Source organism: Copadichromis virginalis, linkage group LG9, assembly GCF_057382275.1.
Source record: "Copadichromis virginalis isolate Kocher_CV1m ecotype Utaka linkage group LG9, C_Virginalis_male_GT1.1, whole genome shotgun sequence".
Taxonomy (NCBI): Eukaryota; Metazoa; Chordata; class Actinopteri; order Cichliformes; family Cichlidae; genus Copadichromis; species Copadichromis virginalis.
In genome coordinates, this window is record NC_140626.1 from 22,385,402 (window position 1) to 22,407,509 (window position 22,108).

At 40.6% G+C, this 22,108-nt stretch overlaps 1 protein-coding gene across 1 annotated transcript in view; it reads right to left on the reverse strand.

The window, feature by feature from the left end:
• Positions 1 to 303: 303 nt before the first annotated feature.
• The window catches only part of malrd1 (MAM and LDL receptor class A domain containing 1), a 66,038-nt gene continuing 44,233 nt past the window's right edge, over positions 304 to 22,108 (reverse strand). The window contains exons 21-33 of the mRNA XM_085468899.1: positions 19,184 to 19,364; positions 16,811 to 16,939; positions 16,542 to 16,703; positions 14,127 to 14,284; positions 11,375 to 11,576; positions 10,555 to 10,833; positions 8,070 to 8,195; positions 6,406 to 6,472; positions 3,832 to 3,923; positions 3,639 to 3,735; positions 3,475 to 3,535; positions 2,232 to 2,327; positions 304 to 2,126 (exon numbers count right to left, since the gene is read on the reverse strand). Coding sequence (XP_085325025.1) covers positions 2,028 to 2,126; positions 2,232 to 2,327; positions 3,475 to 3,535; positions 3,639 to 3,735; positions 3,832 to 3,923; positions 6,406 to 6,472; positions 8,070 to 8,195; positions 10,555 to 10,833; positions 11,375 to 11,576; positions 14,127 to 14,284; positions 16,542 to 16,703; positions 16,811 to 16,939; positions 19,184 to 19,364 — 1,749 coding nt within the window. The 3' untranslated portion in view covers positions 304 to 2,027. The remainder of the gene's footprint in view (positions 2,127 to 2,231; positions 2,328 to 3,474; positions 3,536 to 3,638; positions 3,736 to 3,831; positions 3,924 to 6,405; positions 6,473 to 8,069; positions 8,196 to 10,554; positions 10,834 to 11,374; positions 11,577 to 14,126; positions 14,285 to 16,541; positions 16,704 to 16,810; positions 16,940 to 19,183; positions 19,365 to 22,108) is intronic.

Consider the following 22,108-nt stretch of genomic DNA (forward strand, 5'->3'; position numbering starts at 1 on the left):
TGACATTTATATTATTTGTATTTTTGAAAAGACAAGCTCTCCTACAGTCATGCCCATACGTTAGATTAAACAATCTGTTACCCGGAAGTGCGCTAAGCTAGGGTAACCGCATGTTTAACAGCAAGCTGCCTACATGCTTTCTTCAGCATGCTCGCTGTACATGTCCTGATCTTGTAAATCAAAGTGATGACTGTCAAATACGACAAGACTATTTATGATGGCACACGTAAAGAAAGCAAACCTGAGCTCTCATCAGATTTATAACTGGACCGGATATCTATGATCCAGCTGTCCTGTGTTGGTTAATGCAGAGAGTTAGAGATTCACTTCACACCACACACACAGCAGCCAGAGAACGACAACTTGCAATGGATTTTAATTTGCAAATAAAGCAGGGCCAAACTATTTTATTTGCACTTGTGAGGATTTAAAAAGATCAGTAATGAACTCGGGACTCCAGCCTGTTGGAGGCTGTTGTTCAGCAGAGCATTTTAATTCAGTCAACTGGATGTGTTCTGCTTTTGCCAACATGAAAAAAAAAAAAAACTTTAATCACCATTCACAACCCGTTCTAAGACTTAGAGTTACAGCAATTTAAAAAAAGAATATTTTTAACTGTCTCTGCATACTTGAGACTTTTTAATGGAATAGATTAACATGACAATGACTGAAGTTATCTACTTTCTTGCCACGATTTTGGGGAGAGGATCATGACTACTCATATCTTTGCAGGAAAGACAAAGCTGTGGTCGGTTAAATTTCAATTATGTTTCTTTATAATAGTACCGAGTCACAATAGTTGCTTTCTATTGTAAGGTAAAGACCCTACAATAACACAGAAACCCAATATTCAAACGACTCCCTTTGGGGAAGCACTTGGCGACAGTGGGAAAGAAGAACTCCCTTTAAACAGGAACAAACCTCCCAGCATAACCAGGCTCAGACAAGGGAAAGCCATCTGCTGCAATTCGTTGGGGATGAGGAGAGGAAAACAGGATAAAAGACACGTAGCAGTTACCTTTTAAATGTAGGTTTTTTTGTTTTTTTTTACAGTTTGGCTTTTGTACAGATTAAAAAATATATATCTAACACAGTGTTAGGTTAACCTCATTCCACAACCCCTGAAATCAGCTGACAACAGCTCAACTCAGTGCCAAAACATATCAACTGATGGTTACCTCCTACATCTACAGTGTTGTCTCTTATAGGGAATACTTTTGAAAAGGGCTGGGGGGGGGCACTGTTGACTCCCAGCAGAAGGTCCTGGGTTCGAATTCAGGCTGGATGCCTGCTGCTTTCCAGGTACACCAGCTTTGTGTCACAATCTAAACGGGGGTTGATTGGCAATTATAAATTGTCTGTGGGAATGGTTGTCTGTCTCTCCGTGTTAGGCCAGTTAAAATGGATTATCCAGGGTGTCATGCCTTTGGCTCTGTGACAGCTGGGATAGTCTCCAGCCATCCCACAACACAGAATTACCGGATGGTTGAAGCCTGGATAAGCAAAGGATGATGAATGAAATAACCTGAGTTTTATACTAAGCAGATAAGCAGCAGATATGCTAACCATTAAAGTCAGGTTAAGCCTCCGGCATTATCCGCTATTTTAATTGGGCCAATATGCAAGTCTTATTGATCTTCTCATTGAAGTCTCACCAAGAGAGTTTGGTGTCCGTAGAGCAGAACTCCTGTGGATAAATACGCAGTGCTGTTTAGTCATATTTATGTGCATGTCTTAGATTGAACAATCAATTATTCTGTGGGCTTTAAACCTTTATTTAAACATGTAAGTATCACATGAAGTCGAGCTGGTATCGTGAAATATATCCATGTCACCGCGTTTGCATCCTCTCCCCCACTCTGGACTTGAGTGCAGTGGGTCAAGACGAACTCCTCAAGAGTGTGTACGCACAATTCACAATTCAGTCTCCATGTTTTCTGCATCTCGATGGTTTTGTTGCAATGCTCTTAGTTGGCATTTACCCCAAAAAATATCTTTAAAAAAAATAAATGTGATGTCCGTTGTTTTTATGCATCAGAAGTTTTGCTGTCAGCCTCATTATGATTAGGGGGGTAAGGGTACATGGGGTTGGAGAAGGACAGCTTGGCATCTTTCCAGTTCAGACCCTGTATGTATGAATACGCACAAAAAAAGACATATCATTTCCTGTGTGCTGATTTCTGCACAGGAAATTAGAGTGAATGCCAAAAGGCTGTGTACAGACACCATACCTCTACCTCCTTCCTCCACGGGTAGACACTGATGGAAAGCCCGTGACCATCACTCCTCCTGGGGTTCACACTGGGACAGCCGCCCGCTCTTTCATCCTGAGGTAACGAAAATCATGTACATGGGTTTAAAATGAGATGAGGCTTAATGTGCGAGAGTGCATGAAATGCAAGCGCAATTAAAATCAAATTGCCTTGTTATGTGTACATAATTACAACTTTAACCTCCATAAAATATTTCATCGTCTTGCAGAGGTGGAATAATCACCGACTGTTTCCACTGCTGTGTAAGTGCTGAAGCGGATCTGTCATGGATATACTGGTTTGGCGCTACAACGCTCTACTTAAAATTGCCAGTAAGAAAAATGAGTGTAGTTAAACACATTTTGTGTGCTGTGCTTGTGTGTTTTCAACATGCACTTTAATAATGTACTGATTAGAATTCATCGACATAAATTCTTTTCTCGTGTACATGAAGATGAAAAATGGCTCATAAAATGATGACGAAACTGTACATGAAAGGTTTGTGATCACACATTCATTTGTGTTTATGTGTTTATGAATTATAACTCTTACAAACATGCCACATGCACAGAGCAAAGTTTTAATCCAGAGTCATCAGAGCAATGAAACATCACTCTGACTTGTATTACTCGGTGACACGCCCGTGTAGCTAAGAACAAAGTGTGTTTGTGTGTGTCTCTCATTCCATTATCCAAATGGAAGAGCTGTGCTTGCATCATGTCCTACGCTTGGCTCTTTCTCATTAATAGCAGGAATAATAGCAGAGATCAAAATTGCAGGAAACAAAACACACAGTGGGCGGACAATAATATGAGCGCCCGTGTAAGGTAATGCAAGCCAGTGAAGAAGCAGTTTCTAAAGCCTTTCATCATGTGATCTTGATTAAATTGGATATTTTTGGCATTGCAGCTTGTGCTGTTGCATTTGATCAGATTATATAGTTCGGTTATTGTGTCTACCTGCTGTATAGGCACTATAGTGTGTACATACAACACTCGGAGAAATACAAACTCATAGCGACACACAAACTGCAAAATCAATGATCCTAAATCAAAAATCTAATTTTGCAGAAAGGCTTCTGGCGAGCACCTTCTGACTTCTTCTAAAATTAAATCCACTTATTGAACAAATGTGAGAACAATGGTAGAAATATTTGATTTGTGTGGCTGAGAAACTTAATGTTACTCAAAACATGACTGATTGGACATTTCTGTCTGCTGACCTCTGCTTTCCAGTCAAAATTTGGGTTATCCATCACCCCGTAGTCCGTCAGGTTGGGCTTTCTGTGGAGCCGGCAGACAAACTCATCAACACATTTATCATGAACATAATCGTTACACGAAGGATCAGCAGTGAAACAGAAGAACGAATGCAGCTCCAACTCACATTAAGTGGCACTTTCTCTTGCGCAGAGCCAGAACACACACAGCGACTCCGAGTACGAGCAGCAGCAGCCCGATGCCGATGCCAACGTACACAGGAACTGCAGTGACATTAACGGGGTAAGTAAGGATGCAGTAATTACACTCAGGCGAGTCATTTTAATAGAGGTGAGAGAAGAGGTGGGCTTCTTTATTACCCATCTGCGTGTCCTCTGGTTTCGGGGAAGACGTGGAGAGGGATGGTTTCTCTCTGACATGGCAACGGTTTCCTGTCCATCCCGGCTGACAGCTGTGACCACGCAAGGAAAAACAAACGAAAGATGAGACACGGATGCTGAAACCATATGTCTTGTTTTATGTAGCACCGTTTTGTGATCACATGATGAGGAGTCTGACTCAAATGTGCTTCCCAAATGTGAGTCTCTACTGGCCCAAAGATAAGAGGAATAAATGAACACAATATGCTTGTTTTATGATCTCCATCATGCTCTTTTCTTTTAATAATCCAGCACAACAACATGTTTTATAATCAGATTTTGGGTTGGAGGCCCTGAGCTACACTTTAAGAACCACTGCATACCTGTATATGTCTTTATATTTCTTGTCTTTAATGAAGCAACTAGTGGCACTGTCATCCATTACTAATGAACTGCACATGCACATATACATATAACACTTAATTAAATAGACATAGATCAAACCTTTGGTAAGAACAGGATAAGACTTTGAAGCTACATAAAATCAAATACTAAAACAAAAGAAGTATAATCCTGACAGTTTCTATTAAGCTTATTGAACATACGCGTCTTTTCCATCTTGACAAAAAGTGCAAGGTTTATCTGCTGGACATCAAGCATGGAAACACAGGCTAATTGCGAATTGTTTGGCCGGTCTGTGGAGCTGCATCTGGAAAGAAAGTAAGTTCCTCTTTTTCAAATCTAAGACTCTGCTCCAAGTCAACATCTGTTCAGTATCAGCTTGATTTCAGAGCAACATTGACCTTCTAATTCGAAACACACAGCTCTCAGCAAAGCCAGACTGAGTCATTATCATTCAGAGGGGGTCAGCGTGCATATTGTGCGACTGTCTAGCCGTGGCAGTGGGCTGCTCCTGGCCTGGTTCCCTGGTGGATCCTGCTCAGCAGAGTGGAGGAACGTGAGGCAAATACTGAGCCAGAGGTGCTGGCCATGAGTTCTGCTACAGCAGGGCTGTTATCAATGCTGGAACAGCTTCAGGAAGTCCATACCACACTGCAGTGTGAATGACGGCGGTAAGGTCCTCTTACATAATGAGAGGAGGCGGTGGTGGTGGTGGCGCTGCACTGAGGAATGTTGGACGGGGACATGAATAGGAAAGGGGAATCAAACACAGGAGGACTAAATGAGGGAATGAGGCAGCATTTCTGAGACAAAAAGCATTAACAAAAAAATCTTTTGACATAAAGCAGGAAGGAAAAGGAAGAAGAGGTGTCTGGAGAAACAGATGAAATGCTCGCTTCTCCTTTTTGCTCGCTGGGCAGGCGTGTGGGTGCACTTGATTGACAGCAGCTGAGCTCTGTCAGTGAAATTGGACACAAAGTAAGCAAATTTGCGGTAGTGCCCACATGTCACGGGCAGACAGCTTGTTAGCAGTACTGAAAAGCAAAGACCACACCAGCATCTAACCTGTCTGGACTGATACCTGCGGGTACATTTATATTCTGTACGTGTCGCCGAGCCTACAAACCGACATTAGCAGCTCGCTTTTTGTCAGGATGTGCACGACAAGACGTGCGTTCATCTTTGCAAGTTAGATAAGAAGCAGACAAGCCAGTATGGGCTACTTAGCATTCAAAGTGTGCAGCTCTTGTGCAGCAGTTCCAGCTTCCTGTAAAAATGGTTTAAAAGGAAGTGAAGTTGTTGAAAACCAAAATTTGGATTAATCCAGTTTCTCAGTTTTGTCTTAACAAGAGATTTCCATCACAAATTCATATCATGCAGGAATTTAATTTCAATTGAAGGTGTTGCTTTTCTAATAACGTGAGATTTATTGGGTTGTTGACATGGCGTGCAGTTAGTCATGTGACTTTAGGGAAGGTGTATCCACCCCGCTGCATGATTCACATTCATGTGTTGGAGAATTTAACCTTTGGTGAAAAGAGAATGGGGGAAATGTGAATCTCCCAGAAAGGCTTCACTGGTGCATAATGATGTTAGCAGATCCAGCACCAAGTCTTATAATTGCATTCTTTCTTTTATAATGAAAAATCTCATTGGAGACATTCCAAGCTGCTGATGCAGACAGCTAGATTCACGGGCTTAATAAAAAAAAAACCTCCAACAGAGTGTCTGTCTTGAATGTGTTTTTGAAAGGTAGACGGCTGTATTATGCTGGCAGGTTAATCTGATGCATGGCTTTTTGGGGGTCTACCCGCTATAGCTATTCTTAGTGGTGACCACGATTAAATATTGACCAGGAGAACCTTTCAGAGATTCCCAGGAAACACTATGCTGCGGTTAAATGAAGGAAGAACCATCCTGCTTAATCTGCAGGGGATAAGCAGATTCCTACATGCTTCACGGAGCGTGTCTTTTCCAAGGAAAGCAACAAGACTGATGGGATTTCCATGTTTTAGAGCTCACAGACAGATAAAGGATGAGAGGGGGAGTGGGAAGAACAGACAAGATACTTATCTTTCTTTTGTGCATCTTAATGAATGTGACTGAGTTTGTGTATTAGTCTGCTTATAGATGCATGTTTGTGTGTGTGTGTCTGGGTGAAGTTCAGCTTACATGCAAACAGGCCCCTGTGTCATCACATGGCATGAGCCGTGATACATGCAATACATCGGAGGACATTCTGCAAATGAAGAAAGGAAAATGCAGCATCACCACACGTTGTACGAAGAAGGCAGGATACTCAAATCCTCCCTGTACTCTGTCAGTAGCCACCATCTCTCTCCTCATCTGACAGGAAACAGACATGTGGCTGTTCAGCAGATGAAATCAGTCAAATATGTTGGGGGGGGGGGTACTGTTGAGTGTCATCCATTAACCTCTGCAGAGAGCATGAGCAGTTAAGAGACCATGCATTCCAGCCACTTAAAGTGAGTATGTTTTCAAAAATAAAGACACCGATGGCTTTTATTTACTAGTAAATGTCAGAGAGAGTGATCCCTAAGTGCCATCTTTCTTCTTCTTCTTGTGGCTGTGATAAATAAAGTTGCCCACATGATTTTTATCTGAAGGAAGCACCAACTTCACGTCTGGTGTTGAGCCAAGACTGTGCTGGCATATCTAAAATACTCCAGTCTTTTCAATTTGCTTTCCACCACAGTGCACGTCATTAATGTGGCCAGTGTCTTCCCTTAGTTGTGTCTGAACATTACAGTAAAACTGTTTTGGAAGAAATGTCTTTTGTGTTGAACACTGAGGAATCTTTGACTTAAAATAGCCGTTTGGTCTCTGAGTAATAGCTGAAGGACTGATTCTCATCTGTACCGATGTCCATGGTGAAAGAGGAGTCCGGTGGTGCCAGTGTCCGGCAGCCTCGCCTCTGTCAGTGCGCCCCTGGGTGGCTGTAGCTACAATGTAACTTGCCATCACCAGTGTTTGAATGGGTGGATGACTGGGTGTGTAAAGCGCTTTGGGGTCCTTAGGGACTAGTAAAGCGCTGTACAAATACAGACCATTTACTTTAGCATGCTTTTTTCCCCTCGCCCACCTAATCTATCTGATGATGACTGCTCCTGCCTCCATAGGTTGGATGAGGGTTATTAGGGTTGCCTTTTAAATAATCATCATGCTGGAAATACCATTATGAAACCCTGAAGTGCTGCTCAGCCCTTGATAAAGTGACTTTGGCTTGGCAGCAAATGCAGGCGGAATGGGAGGTTTGGGCTTATTTCTCAAAGATGCAGGAAAGCAGAGGTTTTAATGGATCACATTTTGGCAGCTTGCAGTAACACCGTAAGGTGTGCTTTGAAGACTAAACAGCCAGACCTGAAAATGTCCTGAGAGTCCCTCGAAATGGGCAAATATGAGTGAAGTACTGGAAGCACTTAAGGGAAAACTGACTCATGAGTGGGCAATATATAGAGAAAAAAGGCAAAGGTATGTGCTAAATTAAATGTGAAAATACTTTAAAAGATTACTTTTTCGTAAATGGATACAAAGAAAAGACGTGTCATTCGAATCAAAGCAAATTGAGATGTAACAGCACATTGGAAGTAAATGTCACAGTGATTGACATCAAAGCTTTAAAAGAAGCTAAATTAAAGCATGAAGTGACTAATGAAAGTAGAGACATTTGATCACAGCTAAATGCACAGACAGACGTGACACAGAGGTGGTAGAAATGACACTTTAGAGTAAGTGCAACCTGCGACATGTCAGGAAATCATACAACAGGGCTACAGTTAATGGCAAAAAAGGGTAAGGTAATAAAAGCGTGTTACCATGGCAGCTGGATTCATCTGAGTGGAATGGCAGGCAGTCGACAAAATGGTCACAACGGCTCTGAAATGGGATACAGCTAGACGAACTTTCACACACCAGTTCTCCCAGCTTACACTGGAGCCAAGCTGGTGGAAAAAATGAGGAAATATGAAGAGGGTGAGTGTTAAATTCACAGACTATAATGAGTGTATCGTAATTATAGTAGGAGAAGTGCACTGCTCACTGCCTTTTTAAAGCATTTTAAGGAGATATTCTACAAGCAATTGCACAAATATTCAAAAAGTCCAGCTTCTAACTCCCAAAACTTTCATTTCTTCTTAGATATAAACTGTATCGACAGGCTCCGTACAACTAATGCTGTCAATCAAATACACAGTCAAATTCACTTTATCAAAGGAACATATTTTAACACAACAAACACTAACCAAGGCCCATATAAACGTAACACACACTAAAATAATCAAGTAGTTCACTGAGAGTGTTGGGATTTAAAAGCATGGACTGAGACCACACTGAGACCACACCAGCAACTCAACAGGCCTTCATAGTACCCACAGTGATCCTCACTCACACATCCTGTTATACATCTTCGATTACTGCGTTTACCCCAGTGCAGATGAGGTGTCTGAAATTCAACCTATGGTGCTAAAAACTAAATAAAAAATGATTAAACAGGGTCTTTAATCTGTATGCAGTACCCACTATAACCTGCTCTGTTTAAGTAAGAACTAAGTATAGCACCAGTAAACCTTTACCTTTGGTAGAACATAATATCTATAGCTCACATCTACACTTATGACCTGTAACCACATGAGCACCCCTCATCAGTCACTCCTCATTTCTTTACATTTAGCTTCAAAGAAGTCAGACTTTTCATTTTTAAAGTGGTCTAGAGCAATAATCTTGTAAGCTTTCTAAAGGTCTTTACATTTTTTATGGACATTAGCTGCTTTTTCACACATTTTAAATTGAGTTTTTCTAACTTTTTTTCCTAACCATTTTTAAGGAAGTGAAGTGGGGAAAAAAGCTGAGGTATGCCAAATTACACAAGAACTGGACTGAAAATCAGCATCACTGAACTTCCTGATTTAAATAATTGTCAACATATAAGGAGGAGGTCAGAAGAAGGTATCTCTATCATGGTTTAGGGCTGCACTTCAGTCAGTGGTCTTGAGGATCTTGTCAAAACTAAGAGCTCATAAAGGCAGAAAGTTAGCACAGATATTTGATCCCACATGTCTGATTAGCAACAGGTTCATTTTTCAGCAGGACAATGACTCCAAATGCACAGCTAATGCAGTAAAAGCACACCTGGGTGAAAAAACACACAGTGGAACAGTATTGGTCATGGATTGGCCTCCCCAGAACAGACCTCAACGTTAATGAAGCAGTGTGAGGTCATCTTGATGGAGAACAGGACAAAAGGCAGGAACTTATAAAGAAGAGCTTTAAGTCTATTTCAAGAAGTCTGGAGAACTATTCCTGAAGATTACTTAAAGAAACTACAAGAAATCTTGTCTGAGAGAGGTCAGCCTGTTAGGTAGAATAAAGGTGGTCATACAAAATACTGACTTTAAGCTTGTTAGACTCTTACAAACTATATTTTTGTCCTATATTTTGCATTTCCATGTATGTTTGCAGATATTTCAATAAATTTCTGACCATTTCCCATATATATACATATAAGAAATGAGGGGTGGCTGAAGAATTTTGCACAGTACTGTAGATAAAGCTGGAGGGGGGGGGGACTTTTTCAGCTTTTGAAGTGGAGCATGCTGCAAATGAGACATATTGCTTTAGACTCTTGGAGGAAACCAGAGGACCCAAAGAAAACCCACGTAGGCAAACTAAACACAGGAAGAGCCCAAGATGGTTCAAACACAAAGCCACAAAGCTGACAGGACTAACCACTGCATCAAGGTGCTACCCACGACACTAAGATGGAAATTTAATGGAAAATGTGATAACCTCTTATAAATCTGAGGTTTAATGGCTTATCATTTTATGTGGAAACAGCTTTACTATATATACTGTGACCCCATTGCATTTTTTGCCGTTTGCTTTAGACATTAAGATTTTATCCCAACACTTTTTATATTGTACCTGTTTTTAAAAATCTCAAAGATGTTACATTGGATGATGACACTGGATGATGAAACTGAGAAAACAGTCATTGTCATTACAGTTTAAAGGGACTATTTATTCAGTGGACAGTAGTTCCAGTGAAAGCAGTGAGGTTTGTGGATTGTCCACAAGTTGTTTTTGGTAAACACGTGTGATTTTTTGAACTATTAAGCTCTATCAGAAACATGTTTAGGGGAATTTGCGAGAGGTTTTCATCTCATCTGTTACTTATTAAACATGAATTCATGGGATCTTGTCTAAATATGGGTCAAACTGCCAATTATTTCCTTTTTTGCTAGAAGTGCACTTCAGTTTTCCAGCCATTCATCCTCAGTGAAAAATGAAGAGGTGCTAACTTACGGCAGCTGTATTCATCCTCTCCTGTGGGACAGTCAACGACTCCATCGCAGCGCATTATGGACGGGAGGCAGTTATGATCTGAACACTGAAAATAACCAAGAGGACAAAGGACCTGAGGAGGAAGAGTTCCGGGTACAACAGTGGGACAATGCTCTTCATCAGACTTATCAGCACAGTCGGGCTCCGTGTCACACAACCAGCTCTCTGGGATACACTGGAAGGAGTATGCACACTGAAACTGGTTCACACCACAAGTCAGTGGCTGAGGAGTCACAGGTTCTGAGGTGGAAAATCACAGTGGAGAGATGCATGCAAAAGGGTTAAATAAACTTGATTTTCAGTCAAATACAGTAAAAATCCCCCATTGATAAATCCCAGGATTGTTTTTGAAAGTATGTTAATGTTTTTTTTTGAGACCACAGAGGCTTCGTCAGAAAGCCAGTGAAAGAAACAGTTTGGGGTGGTGGGAGGACAGAATGGTGAGGGTGAGGAAACATCACAATATAAATGTAATTGCTTTTCCTCCCCATTGCCCTCCATGCTGTCCCTTGGCATTGATCCATTCTCTGCATTGAATTCATATGGACCTACAGGGCAACAGGCTCCATTAACTCACTACACTTTCCCCGAGGGTTCACACTATTTATATGGAAACTGAGGAGACGAGCATAGATGTTGGAGGACAGGGAAAAATTGGGAAATGGGAGAATGTGAAAATTGGAGGAAATGAAATGAAAAATGAGAAGGGTGCTAGAAGGATAGGAAATAAGGAAAAACTAAATAGAAGGGCAAAGAAGGCGAAAAACTTTCAGGTCTTTACCTCCAACTATACACTCTGCAGTGTAGGAAATGTCATCCAGGGCGATGTCTGTCCACATGTCTCCACCCACCTGGGCCTCAAAGGTCACTCTGAAGGGTACCGTGCTGGACACGATGACATTAGCGTATGTCCACTGTCTGCCATGGTTTCCAGTGGCTGCCCACATCAACAGACGGGTACCGCTGGGTCCAATAGTAAAGACCTGGTGAGGTCAGGTGGCACAAAGTGACATTTCCATTTGATGTGTAACAATATGTTTGAGTGAGAACATGTATCATCACCATACAAAATTTATTATAATCAAACAAACAACATAAAAAAAGTTTCTTTTTCAGTCTTTAAACATTTTTCCTTCAGTGGTGACAGGGTGTTTACACATCACCGTTACGTGCAATAGAAGTATGTGCATTCTTTGCTTAAATAAAACCAGTAGAAATGCAGTGTAGAAAAACATAAACAATTGGAGTACTAGTAATAGAAGCGCTATAAAGCTTCAGTGTTTCCGTGTGTCATACTTTATGCATTTACGTGCAACATGTACATAAAAGATGTCTGTAGCCACTGTGATGTTACTGAGGGCCTCAGTCATGCAGGTCTTAAGACCAGTCTGCAAACCTCTAAAAACCTCTGGTCACAAGGGAAAAAACTGTATTCCCCAACTGGTTGGCAAGTGATTGCTGGAGGTTGCTAGCTGTTGCCAGGTAAAATTGGTCTCAAAAAGTGTGCTGCATCAAAAAACTCCAGATTATTTGTACTTCTCTCACTGCAGCCAGCTTAGGCTCCAGTCATAGGCCATCCTCTTGAAAATGGAATTGAAACATCCTCTGGTTCAATTCAATTTTATTTACATAGCGCCAAATCACAACAGCAGTTTTATATTGTGAGGTAAGACCCAACAATAATACAAAATGGTTGTTAGGTTAAATGCATATTCTCCTATCATTTAACAAGTGGTTGTTGGCAGATTGCTGTGGTTGCTGGTTGTTTTCAGACTTGTCTGCAAACACTCACAAACTAACTATGGAGCTGTAGTGAAAAGTGTGGCATAAGCTGGAAAATGTTGGCTCTCCGAGTAAAAGTAGTGCTTTTCTGTTAACAAACTACAGATAATCTTCACACACTGCTAGCAACCAAAGCAACTGAGAGGAGGTTTCCATTGGAGCACTCCAAATACAGGCCATTTTTTGTGACCAGTTTCACATGACAACTGAGACCAGCATCGGACAACCAATTGCCAACCGGTCAGGAAATACAACCTTCTCCCCTAGCGATTGCTGGTTTCCAGGGGGTCGCCAATCGGTCACTAACTTTAGGACTGTGTGGCTGGAGCCTAACTTATTTATGAGGTTCTGATTTGAAACTTTAATCTGAGTTATTTGGCTACTGTCATCTTATGTTATTTTCCTTTATTTCTTCTTATTCTTTAAAATTTTAAATGAAATGAAATAAGTGAGTGATGGATCTGGCTGAGAAACTGAGGACACTCACTCTCATAGGGTAGCACCTTGACTACAAAGTCACATGCTGCTTAATCATCGTTAAATTACTCTAGATTGTAGCATAATTTTAAAATTGTTTTATTAAACAACTAACTAACAACTTGGAACACAGCTACACACACATATACAAAACCAAAGCAGTTGCTACCTGCTTGTCAATAAAAAAGACAGGTTTAAGGCACTTTACTGTTAGCTTTATTGAACATACCTTAATTTTACATTAACTTGTAAAGATGGAGAGACCTTTGTCTTTGTACACTTACAAAACTTGGCTGCCAAACTGATCCAAAACTAAAAACACCATCTCATCATTTTTTAAAATGTATTTTAAGATTTTATTGATTAGTACAAAGACCTGAATGGCCTCTTTTCCAGCTACATCTCTGATCTCTTATACACACACTGCACTTTAAGGTCCTCAGGCAGTGGTCTGTTTTGTGCTCCAGAGGTCTGGCTGAAAACTAAAGCATACAAAGCATGTTCAGTCAAGGCTTCTCCAACAGTCTGCTTGAGTAAATCAGGTCAGCTGAATCACTGACCTCCTTTGTATCGTCTCTTAAAACAGACTTTTATGGGAGAGTATTCCTTTGTTTAGTTGAGTTTCAATTTAAAAATACACTTTTCAATATCAGAGGTGTAGTGGAACAGAAGCAAAAAGAAGCACGAAATGGAAAAACTCAATTAAAGTACCGTAGAATATCCTTCCTTACAATACTTTCTGATGGCTTATTTCAAAAGTGGAAACTCTGAAGGTTTAATAGTTGTTTTTGATTAGCAATACAGTAATTTATGCATAATTTAGAGCTGTGAGTTTTTGAGTAGTTTTGTTTATAATTCATGTAGATTTCTTGTAAGCGCCTCATCTGTGGCTACGCATGGAGTACACTTCCTGTCTAAGTAGAGCTTTTAGCAAATGCTTATTGTTTGTTGTTTTGAAATTAACCCATTTAACAAAGAGACCTAAAAAGACATGAAAAGACTGATATGATAATGACGTTTGTAACCTGACATGCTTTGATGGATTATTTGCAGGAAGAAAGACGTTCATTCCCTCCTTTGGGTATCAGGTGACTGACAGTAAGCAGAGCAAAATATGTTGATAAGCTGAGTAAAAGAGGAAAGAAATCTCTGACAAATCCAAATTAAGCCTTCATTTTGGATCATTTCTTAGCAGGTGACAGTTAAAAAAAAAAAAAAAAGCCTGATGCCCAAAAGCAGGAAACAGAAGAGAAATTTGTCTGAGATGAGGTCACCTTCAATGTTCCCATCCTATCAGAACCATGCATGAAGAACCAGAAGCGCAGGTGACACAGGCCGATGCTGGCAGGAAACGGACTCCTGGTTGTCACCTTGGCAACATCGCCCTCGTGCTGAATGGCTGAGTTTATATACAGGAAGTTCCCTCCACCACCTTTGGAGATAAACGCAGTACTTTACAATTGCAGAACATTTATGTAAGGCATGAGTAATATCTCAGTGCGATGAACGATGAAGCTGAAACGGCAAAGGAAAAGCCACAGCCAAACCCAGCTCAACCATCAAATTTCAGCTTTGCTGCAGGAAAGAAATCCAATAACCTTATTCTGCTGGTTCAAATATGCACGATATTTAGACGGAGGAAGGCTGTCGTTAAATGTATCCTGCAGCCAAAAGCTGCAGAGAGCTTCTTCAGCTCGGCTAGGCTTGGAGATGAGACAGCATGTGTGCGGTGCCAGAACAAAGTGGGAGTTTTCCACATGAGTTAAGGGGGATTTAAGGCCATCACAATCCACAGTGCACAAAAAAACCTGCTCACACCCACAACACAAATTCCGCTGCGGTGAATCAAATCATAAAAGTCAAAACAAAGTCTGTGCATCTATCCAGGCAGAGCTCGTTTTCCAAGAACGTGTACACGCATGTGCTCCATTACCTGATCCTATAACGACAGGATATTTGCAGAGTCATGCCTTTGTCCATGTGTTTTTAAGCTGTAAGATCACGAGTCCATCCAGCCCATCATTCATCCTTCCGATCAATAACCTCAAATGACCGATCAGGAATAGCAACCTAGTGACAGCCAGTACAAGGTGGAGTTACAGCTGCAACTCAGAAGACAACAGCTGGTTCATTGAGTGCACTGTCACCCATGAAAAATGCTGCTTTGTCCTCAGCATTATGGCTCTCATGTGGCATGCAGGGACAAAATAGCTGCTGCTGTGTGTGTTTCTTTACCTCCTTACTTTCTCCTTAACAGTTTTCACCCGTGCGCTCCACTCATGCTGCTTGTCGTCCTCATTTCAAACTGGTCCGTCATCATTCAAGGCCTTAAATAAAAAGGGCGTGCTTGGAGAAGCCACTCGCTCATTTTCTCTACCCCTTACACAGCCTGAGACAGGAGTGAGCAATTGGTACAATTTTATGTTGCTCATGTCTTCAGAAACAATAGCTGCTAACTGTGCTGTAGCAGACAGATCTGTGGACGTGCACTCATGCACATCTGTGCACAAGGGGATGGAGGAGAGGGGAGAGTTCCAGTTTAATCTTGGAGAGATGCTAAAGTGTATATTTACCAGTTTACTCATATTTAAACTTGCTCACATACAGCAATAACTGATTTAATCCCTGGGTAACAGCATATCAGTACACAAGTTAATATTAATAGTAGATGCCTGAATACATAAATGCACTGAGTTGCTGAAATGTGATTGGCTGATTAGATATTTGCATTAATAAGCAGTCGAGCAGGTGTAGTCAACAAATGTATTTTCAGCTGGTGAGTTATTGATGCCTTGAAGTCTTACGGAAATTTTGATGAACATTGCTTCGCATAAATGTGGGTAATTGTTGCCAAAGTGTCGTTACCTTTCAATTAATCAGTTTAAAAAACAATATTTGAAGCAGCTTTGCTTCATATGATAAGCAGGAATGCTGTTAAGCTCAGTTTGACTCAGACTGATATTGATCAGGAAGTATTTTTAACCCTGCCTTCATGTCGGTGTCACACAGTCCTATTTTCCAGCTGTCAAGTTGTAATTACAAAGGCGCTGCCAGAGAGCTGAAAACATGGAGGGTGTCAGGAGAATGCAGATGTTGTCTGCTCCTAATTTTGAGAAATTGTTAGTTTTTTCTGCCAGTGTTATTAACAGGAACAAACTAGGAGGCTGGCAGAAGCATCCGATCCGAAGATTCTCATATTGTAATTCTGGGTATCATGTAAGTGACACAAGGATGGAGGATTTTTTCAGACAAAGCCAAACATGAGGAAAACAGAATAAAACTACCCCTCGGTGGGCTTTTCTATAGACTTTTTGGATAATTAAAGGAAATAAGTTCAGGGAAAATCAGTTTATGATACATTATTTGTTCAGTAAGATGATGCTCAAAAATTCTACTTTTATGAACCTCGACGCATAAATGGAACAACTTTTGTGTAGTTGGTTAGTGAGCGCCTTCTGTGGGTTACATAAAAGAACTTAAAAATACATTAGTGGAGTACTTCTATGTATTTTATGCCGTAAAACAACACATTGTGCTAATTTCAGACCTTATTGCAGCCAACCACCCAAAAAGCTATTATAAAAACCTTCGACTTACTTTGAGAAAAGGAAAGCAGAAGTAAAAGCACATTTTTCTTGTTGTGTATGGTCATATTTTTGGTAAGATTTTAGCAGAGAGCAGCTGCAGACCTTGGCTGTGGTCGGTGATAGGTCCAGCCCCTGGTGTCTCAGTACTGGAACCAATCCTCCAATCAAAGTCATCATCAGGGTCTTGAGAAAGTTGGCATCTCTCTTTCCACTGGTCTCCCTCCATGTTGAAGCTACAAGCACCTGGCGAGCTAATTATTTTGTCTGCCAGAAAGAAAGAAATTGAAAGATGAAAGGAAAGAGTTTGCAGTCCTGTTTCAAAGTTGTCCTTCTGCTCTCCAAGAAGGGACCTATTTATCATTTCTACTCACCGCAGTCAGCTTCGTCCGATTCATCAGCACAGTCGGCCTTGCCGTCGCACACCAGGTGGGACTCAATGCAGTGGCCGCTGCGACACACAAAATCTGTGGGCGCAGGACATTCAACGGCCTCCACAGTGGCTAAAACACACAGATAATTACAATGAATAATCATAATTTCTATTATTCCTCAACAATTTCATCCCCATTTTCTAATCCAGACAAATTAAATCTGACATGAAATAAAATGCTGTGATGAACAATTTATTAATAAAACACAGACTTCCTGTGCTCAGCACCAAAGAACAGCAGCGGAGAAGAAGGTAAACAAAAGCAGACAAAGGCCTGTCAGGGAAATCAAAGCCCCCTTCCTCCTGCACCGCCTTGTTTGAGATGGAACAGAGAGCAAGGAAAACAAATCAGGTGGATCACAGACAGCACACACACACATTAGCCACGTCTGTGCAGATGTGTGTGTGTGTGCGTGGTTAAACTTCAAAGGCAGCGACATTAAATGATGAGTGAAATGAGGAAAGAGTTGAATTTCATTCCGGGAGGTCAGTGGGGTTAAAACCCATCATATAATAAACTGAAAATCCATTTTAGCGAGCACTCAAAGTTGATGGAAGTTGTCTGTCTGTGTCATTTGGCTTTGGACAGACAATTTGTCTGCTTGTGTGTCTGCAGTCTGTTTTGATCTATGCCTCCGCTTAGATCTGCAGGTCAGTATTTATGTTCTCCTGTGTGTGTTTGTTTATACGTGTGCACTGGAGATGGAGATGGAAAAGAGTCGGCAGAGCAGGAAACATCCCCCCTGGTGCCCAGCCTTGTGCCAGGTCCTGTTTAATGTACAACATCTGTCTCAAACATAAATATCAAACGGTGTCTGTCAGCGACTGTCGTCCCAAAGACAATCAAACTCTCCTCTCGCTTCGAGACCCAACAGTTCTGCCTTTCTTTTTCTCTGAGTGTGCCGGCGGCAGAATCAATTTCATACTCCAAACTATCAGCTGGAAAGATCATAAAATAATTTCACAGCATAGTTATATCGCGCTTATGAAGCTTATTGGAAGAATACTTTGATAAAACGAAAGCAGAGAGGAAGGCTAGAGAGAAACTGAAAACAATTGAATCCACTTTGTGAAATTCAGGCTGAAATCTTTTTTAGTTTTTATTTTCTCAACCACTCTAACTGCTGGAATTATTTATTTTGTTGCGTTAAGGCACCTGGGTTGGTGCGGGTTTACATCATGCATTGCTTTACTTTAATCTCACATTTACAAAGAGACTGATTCATGGGTCCAGCTTCTTTTAAAGGCGAGATTACGGCTATTCTCCAGACTTCAGCAAACATGAGCCGCTATGAACACAAAGTTAATAAAAGACATTTTCCTCATGCTTTTAAAAGTTTAGTTGAATTGAAGCTGCTTTTTAAATTTAAGAAGCAATAAGAAAGATTTGCACTGCCACTGTGCACAAAGCGACGGTAATATATGTGCAGGGGTTTGCCGAGCGCCAGCGAGCCTGTGATTACTTTACCAGGTGGTGAGATTTCCAGCTTTTGAAACTTTTCCTCTCCACTGCTCCTTTTTTTTAGGACAATGAAATTTAAAGACCCTTCCTATCTCCTCTGCTCACCTACGATAGTGCCTGCAGTGCGTTATTTATCATTTACCTTTGCTGGCTGCAATTCACAGTTAATTAGTAAATTACTTGTAAACTATACCATTGAAAACTGCAGATGCAGATACATGTACATAAATAATATGTGATATAAATACGCTGTCCAGCCCAACTAGATTTAACTAAGTAAAAAAAAGTAAGAGCCATTGATGACATACCCAAATCACTTCTCCAGGTCGCTTGTTTTAAGCTAAATGCTAACAGCAACATGCAATTTAAACATGCTAGAATTTGCTGGTTATCAGTCATTTTCCATATATCTGCCAAAAGCATCTTTAAAAAAAAATTGCACGTTCATAATTGTACGCAGGCATTTAATTGACATAACTAATTTTTACATCACTACAACTTTTACATTTTTATTAAAGTCCACAAGTGCTTTGATGCTGGTTCAACCCATTTTAAATTAGTGTTCAAAAGCGTTATATAATCAATAGCTTTTTAAAAATGTACATTTAAAAATGACATGTAATCATAATAATATTGAACAAACAATCGTTTGGAGCAAAACCATCAGTGACAAAATGAGCAGTAATAGAAATGCTAGTAATATTGTCATTAATCTCCCCAGGTGTATGAAACATGGGCTTATAGTGACCCAATTTCACCTGAAATTTGCCTTCATAGTGCTTTCATAATTATTTTATTGTAGTCCAGTCTATATGCAAAACTTGTTGTGTACTGTTTGTGCATGCTACCTACTTGGGGCACAGTCTATGTACTCCAGGTCATCTAAGGCCGCTCCACCGCTCACGTCCTTTAGGCGCACCACCTCAAATATGACTTCAAAGTTCCTGAGCTTCCTCAGGGGGATCTCTGCTCGGTTCCACTTATTGCCCTGATGTCCCGTTTGATTCCACACCTCCTTTAAATTATTCTCCATCTGTGGAGAAGAGCAGCGATGAACAAAAAGAGGCTCATGTGGTAGCATTTCACATACTATGGTGCTGCAGTCTCATTTCAAAGAGCTACAGCAGTCATTACAGTCAGAATTTTTTTTTTCAAGCTTTAAGCCTCATGTCGAGAGTGAAGAACTTCTTGGTCAAAACGTGCTGAATCAGATATGTGGACAGAGTGCTGCTGCTGAGAAAAAGGGAATGGCATCTAAGAGAAGTCATTAAACTCTCATTAGCATTAGCATAACATTGTAGTAACAATTTCCCCGTCTTGAGACCTGCGACTCACATTTAAACCCTGCTTTCTGAGTATAGTAATAGATTTCTCTCATGTCACATATGGAACATATTAAAAGACAAACTGACGTGTATTCCTCTGTAAGCCCACTATGCCTTTTCCCATGGTACTTGCCAGGCACTAAATCATGACTAATACAGCTTGGAAACAGCAAATTTGACTTTGGGTTTAGTGGACGTGCCTTTTGACGAGCCGGCATCTCATCGCTGGTTTTTATTGTCATGTCAAAAGCATCAATGGGACTTTTATAAAGCTCTCTCACTTCATATTAAAATACTTTGGGCATAAGAGTAACAGAATCTAGCGAGGTGATGGTGAAGGTAGTAGAAAATGCAATGGAATTTTAACAATAGTGTAGTTCAGATAAGATAAAACAGAACCGTACTCTACATATACCGATTTTAAAAAGTAATGCTGAATGTTAGATGAAGTGGATTAAAGAAAAAACAAAACTCGAGAAACTAAAGAATAAATATATCAAGACAAAAAGTATCAACAAGAGTACAATGTCAAAGTAAAGTCTTCAAATTGTTGTTGCATGCTCCGGTCAAGCCAACAAAGACAAATAAAGTAACTAAGTATAATTAAAGATGAGTAAAAAAAAAAATCCTGAGAAATTAAAACTCGGCATGAATGTTTGGGATTATTTAAAGATTTCTCACCTAGATTATGTAATAAAAAGATAGAACTACCTGAAGTCTTTGGGCTCATTAACTGTGGGGACGATGGTCCTGTGATGGTTAAGAAAGAAGTGTGATCCGTGTTCAGCCTGAAAAAATGTTTACTTAAATAGAAGCGGTGGTGCATAAAACACTGTGTTTTGCTACTGTATACAATGTTGTACTTATGACAGATGATCCACGTCAGTAAAGTACTGCAGATCATTTCCTGAATTTGTTCATCTAATGTGATCCTCGTCTTTGCTCAAACACGAAACCCTTAAAGCTGAAAACCTTCCCATAAAATATCTGCATCTGTATGTCGCTTGTGGAAGATTTTCTTTTTATTTGAGTATTTCATTTGAGGATGAATGGTTACATTGTTGCTCCTTGTTTAGCCAAAGGGGATGAAACAAATCCCTGACTGCATGTCTAACCAGCCCCACTCGATTTTAGCTGAAACCTTTTCTGTTTTCAATAACGGGACCAGAATGAAGCAAAACAGACTGCTTAGCAGAACGCTTCTGTGGGCTAGCAAGACAAAAATGACATGCTTGGTTTATCAGAAATGTTTTCAAACTGTGTAACGTCATCAGGGATGTGGTATAAGTGTTTAGGTTGGCAACAGCGTGTCTGAATAACTCGCCCATCTACAATAAATAGCAGCACATGGCCACTTTTAAAACTTTTTTATTGAAAGAATGTGGAACCGCTTGGAGTTGGTGTAGCTGAAGAGTCTCTGATGGGGTTAGATCTGCAAAAGCATTGAGCCAAGAATAAGAATGAAGTGTAAGAAATGGCAGCTAATTGTTGGCAAACTGAGCCAGTATGGATCAAGACTGACTTTGTACAACTTTTAAGAAAAATACCCAAACATCTATAAGGTACTGAGCAAAACTTATACAGCAGCACTTCTCCAGACCTTCCGAAGGTCTTTCAAAGTTTCTCTTTTTCTTTGATCTACTTTTTTACTCCTTTTCTGTCCAGTCCTTGAACCTCCCCAAGGTCATGGTGAAGAGAGCTAAGTGTAAAAGCGAAGCTCTCAATTTACCGGTCGATCTACATCCCTACCCTCACCCATGGTAGTGACCGAAAGAACGAGATCGTGGATAAAAGCGGCAGAAATGAGCTTCCTCCGAAGGGTGGCTGGACTCTCCCTCAGAGATAGGGTGAGAAGTTCAGCCATCTGGGAGGGGCTCAGAGTAGAGCCGCTGCTCCTTCACATCAAAAGGAGCCAGCTGAGGTTGGAAAGGCCTTGGTGTTCCCCTGGAGAAGCTGGAGGAGGTGGCTGGGGAGAGGGAGGTCTGGGCTTCTCTGCTTAGGCTGCTGCCCCCACGACCCGGCCCCGGATAAACGGAAGAAGATGGATGGATGGATGTTTTTTATTTGTTTGTTGAGCCACTTAACACTGACCTGATGAATCATTTAAAGGGATGAACCAGTATTATGTATATACAACTTAGCAACGAACCAATTTTTGGTATTTTTAGGCACTTTGTTACAGCAACCATGAAAACATATAATTAGTTTTCTTTATTTTTCAGCTAAATCTTTGAAAAATACCAAAAATAAGCCAGTTTGGAATAGATAAAATTGTATTTTTCACCAACAAGATGAATCCAGAAGAGCTGTTAGTCATTGGCTATATTAGGACACACTACACACCATGAAGAATACAGTCCTTGAATAAATGGTTCCCATTTTCCTAGAAAAATTTATATATATCTATATCTCTATATATGTATCTATCTACCTCTCTATCTCTCTATGTATA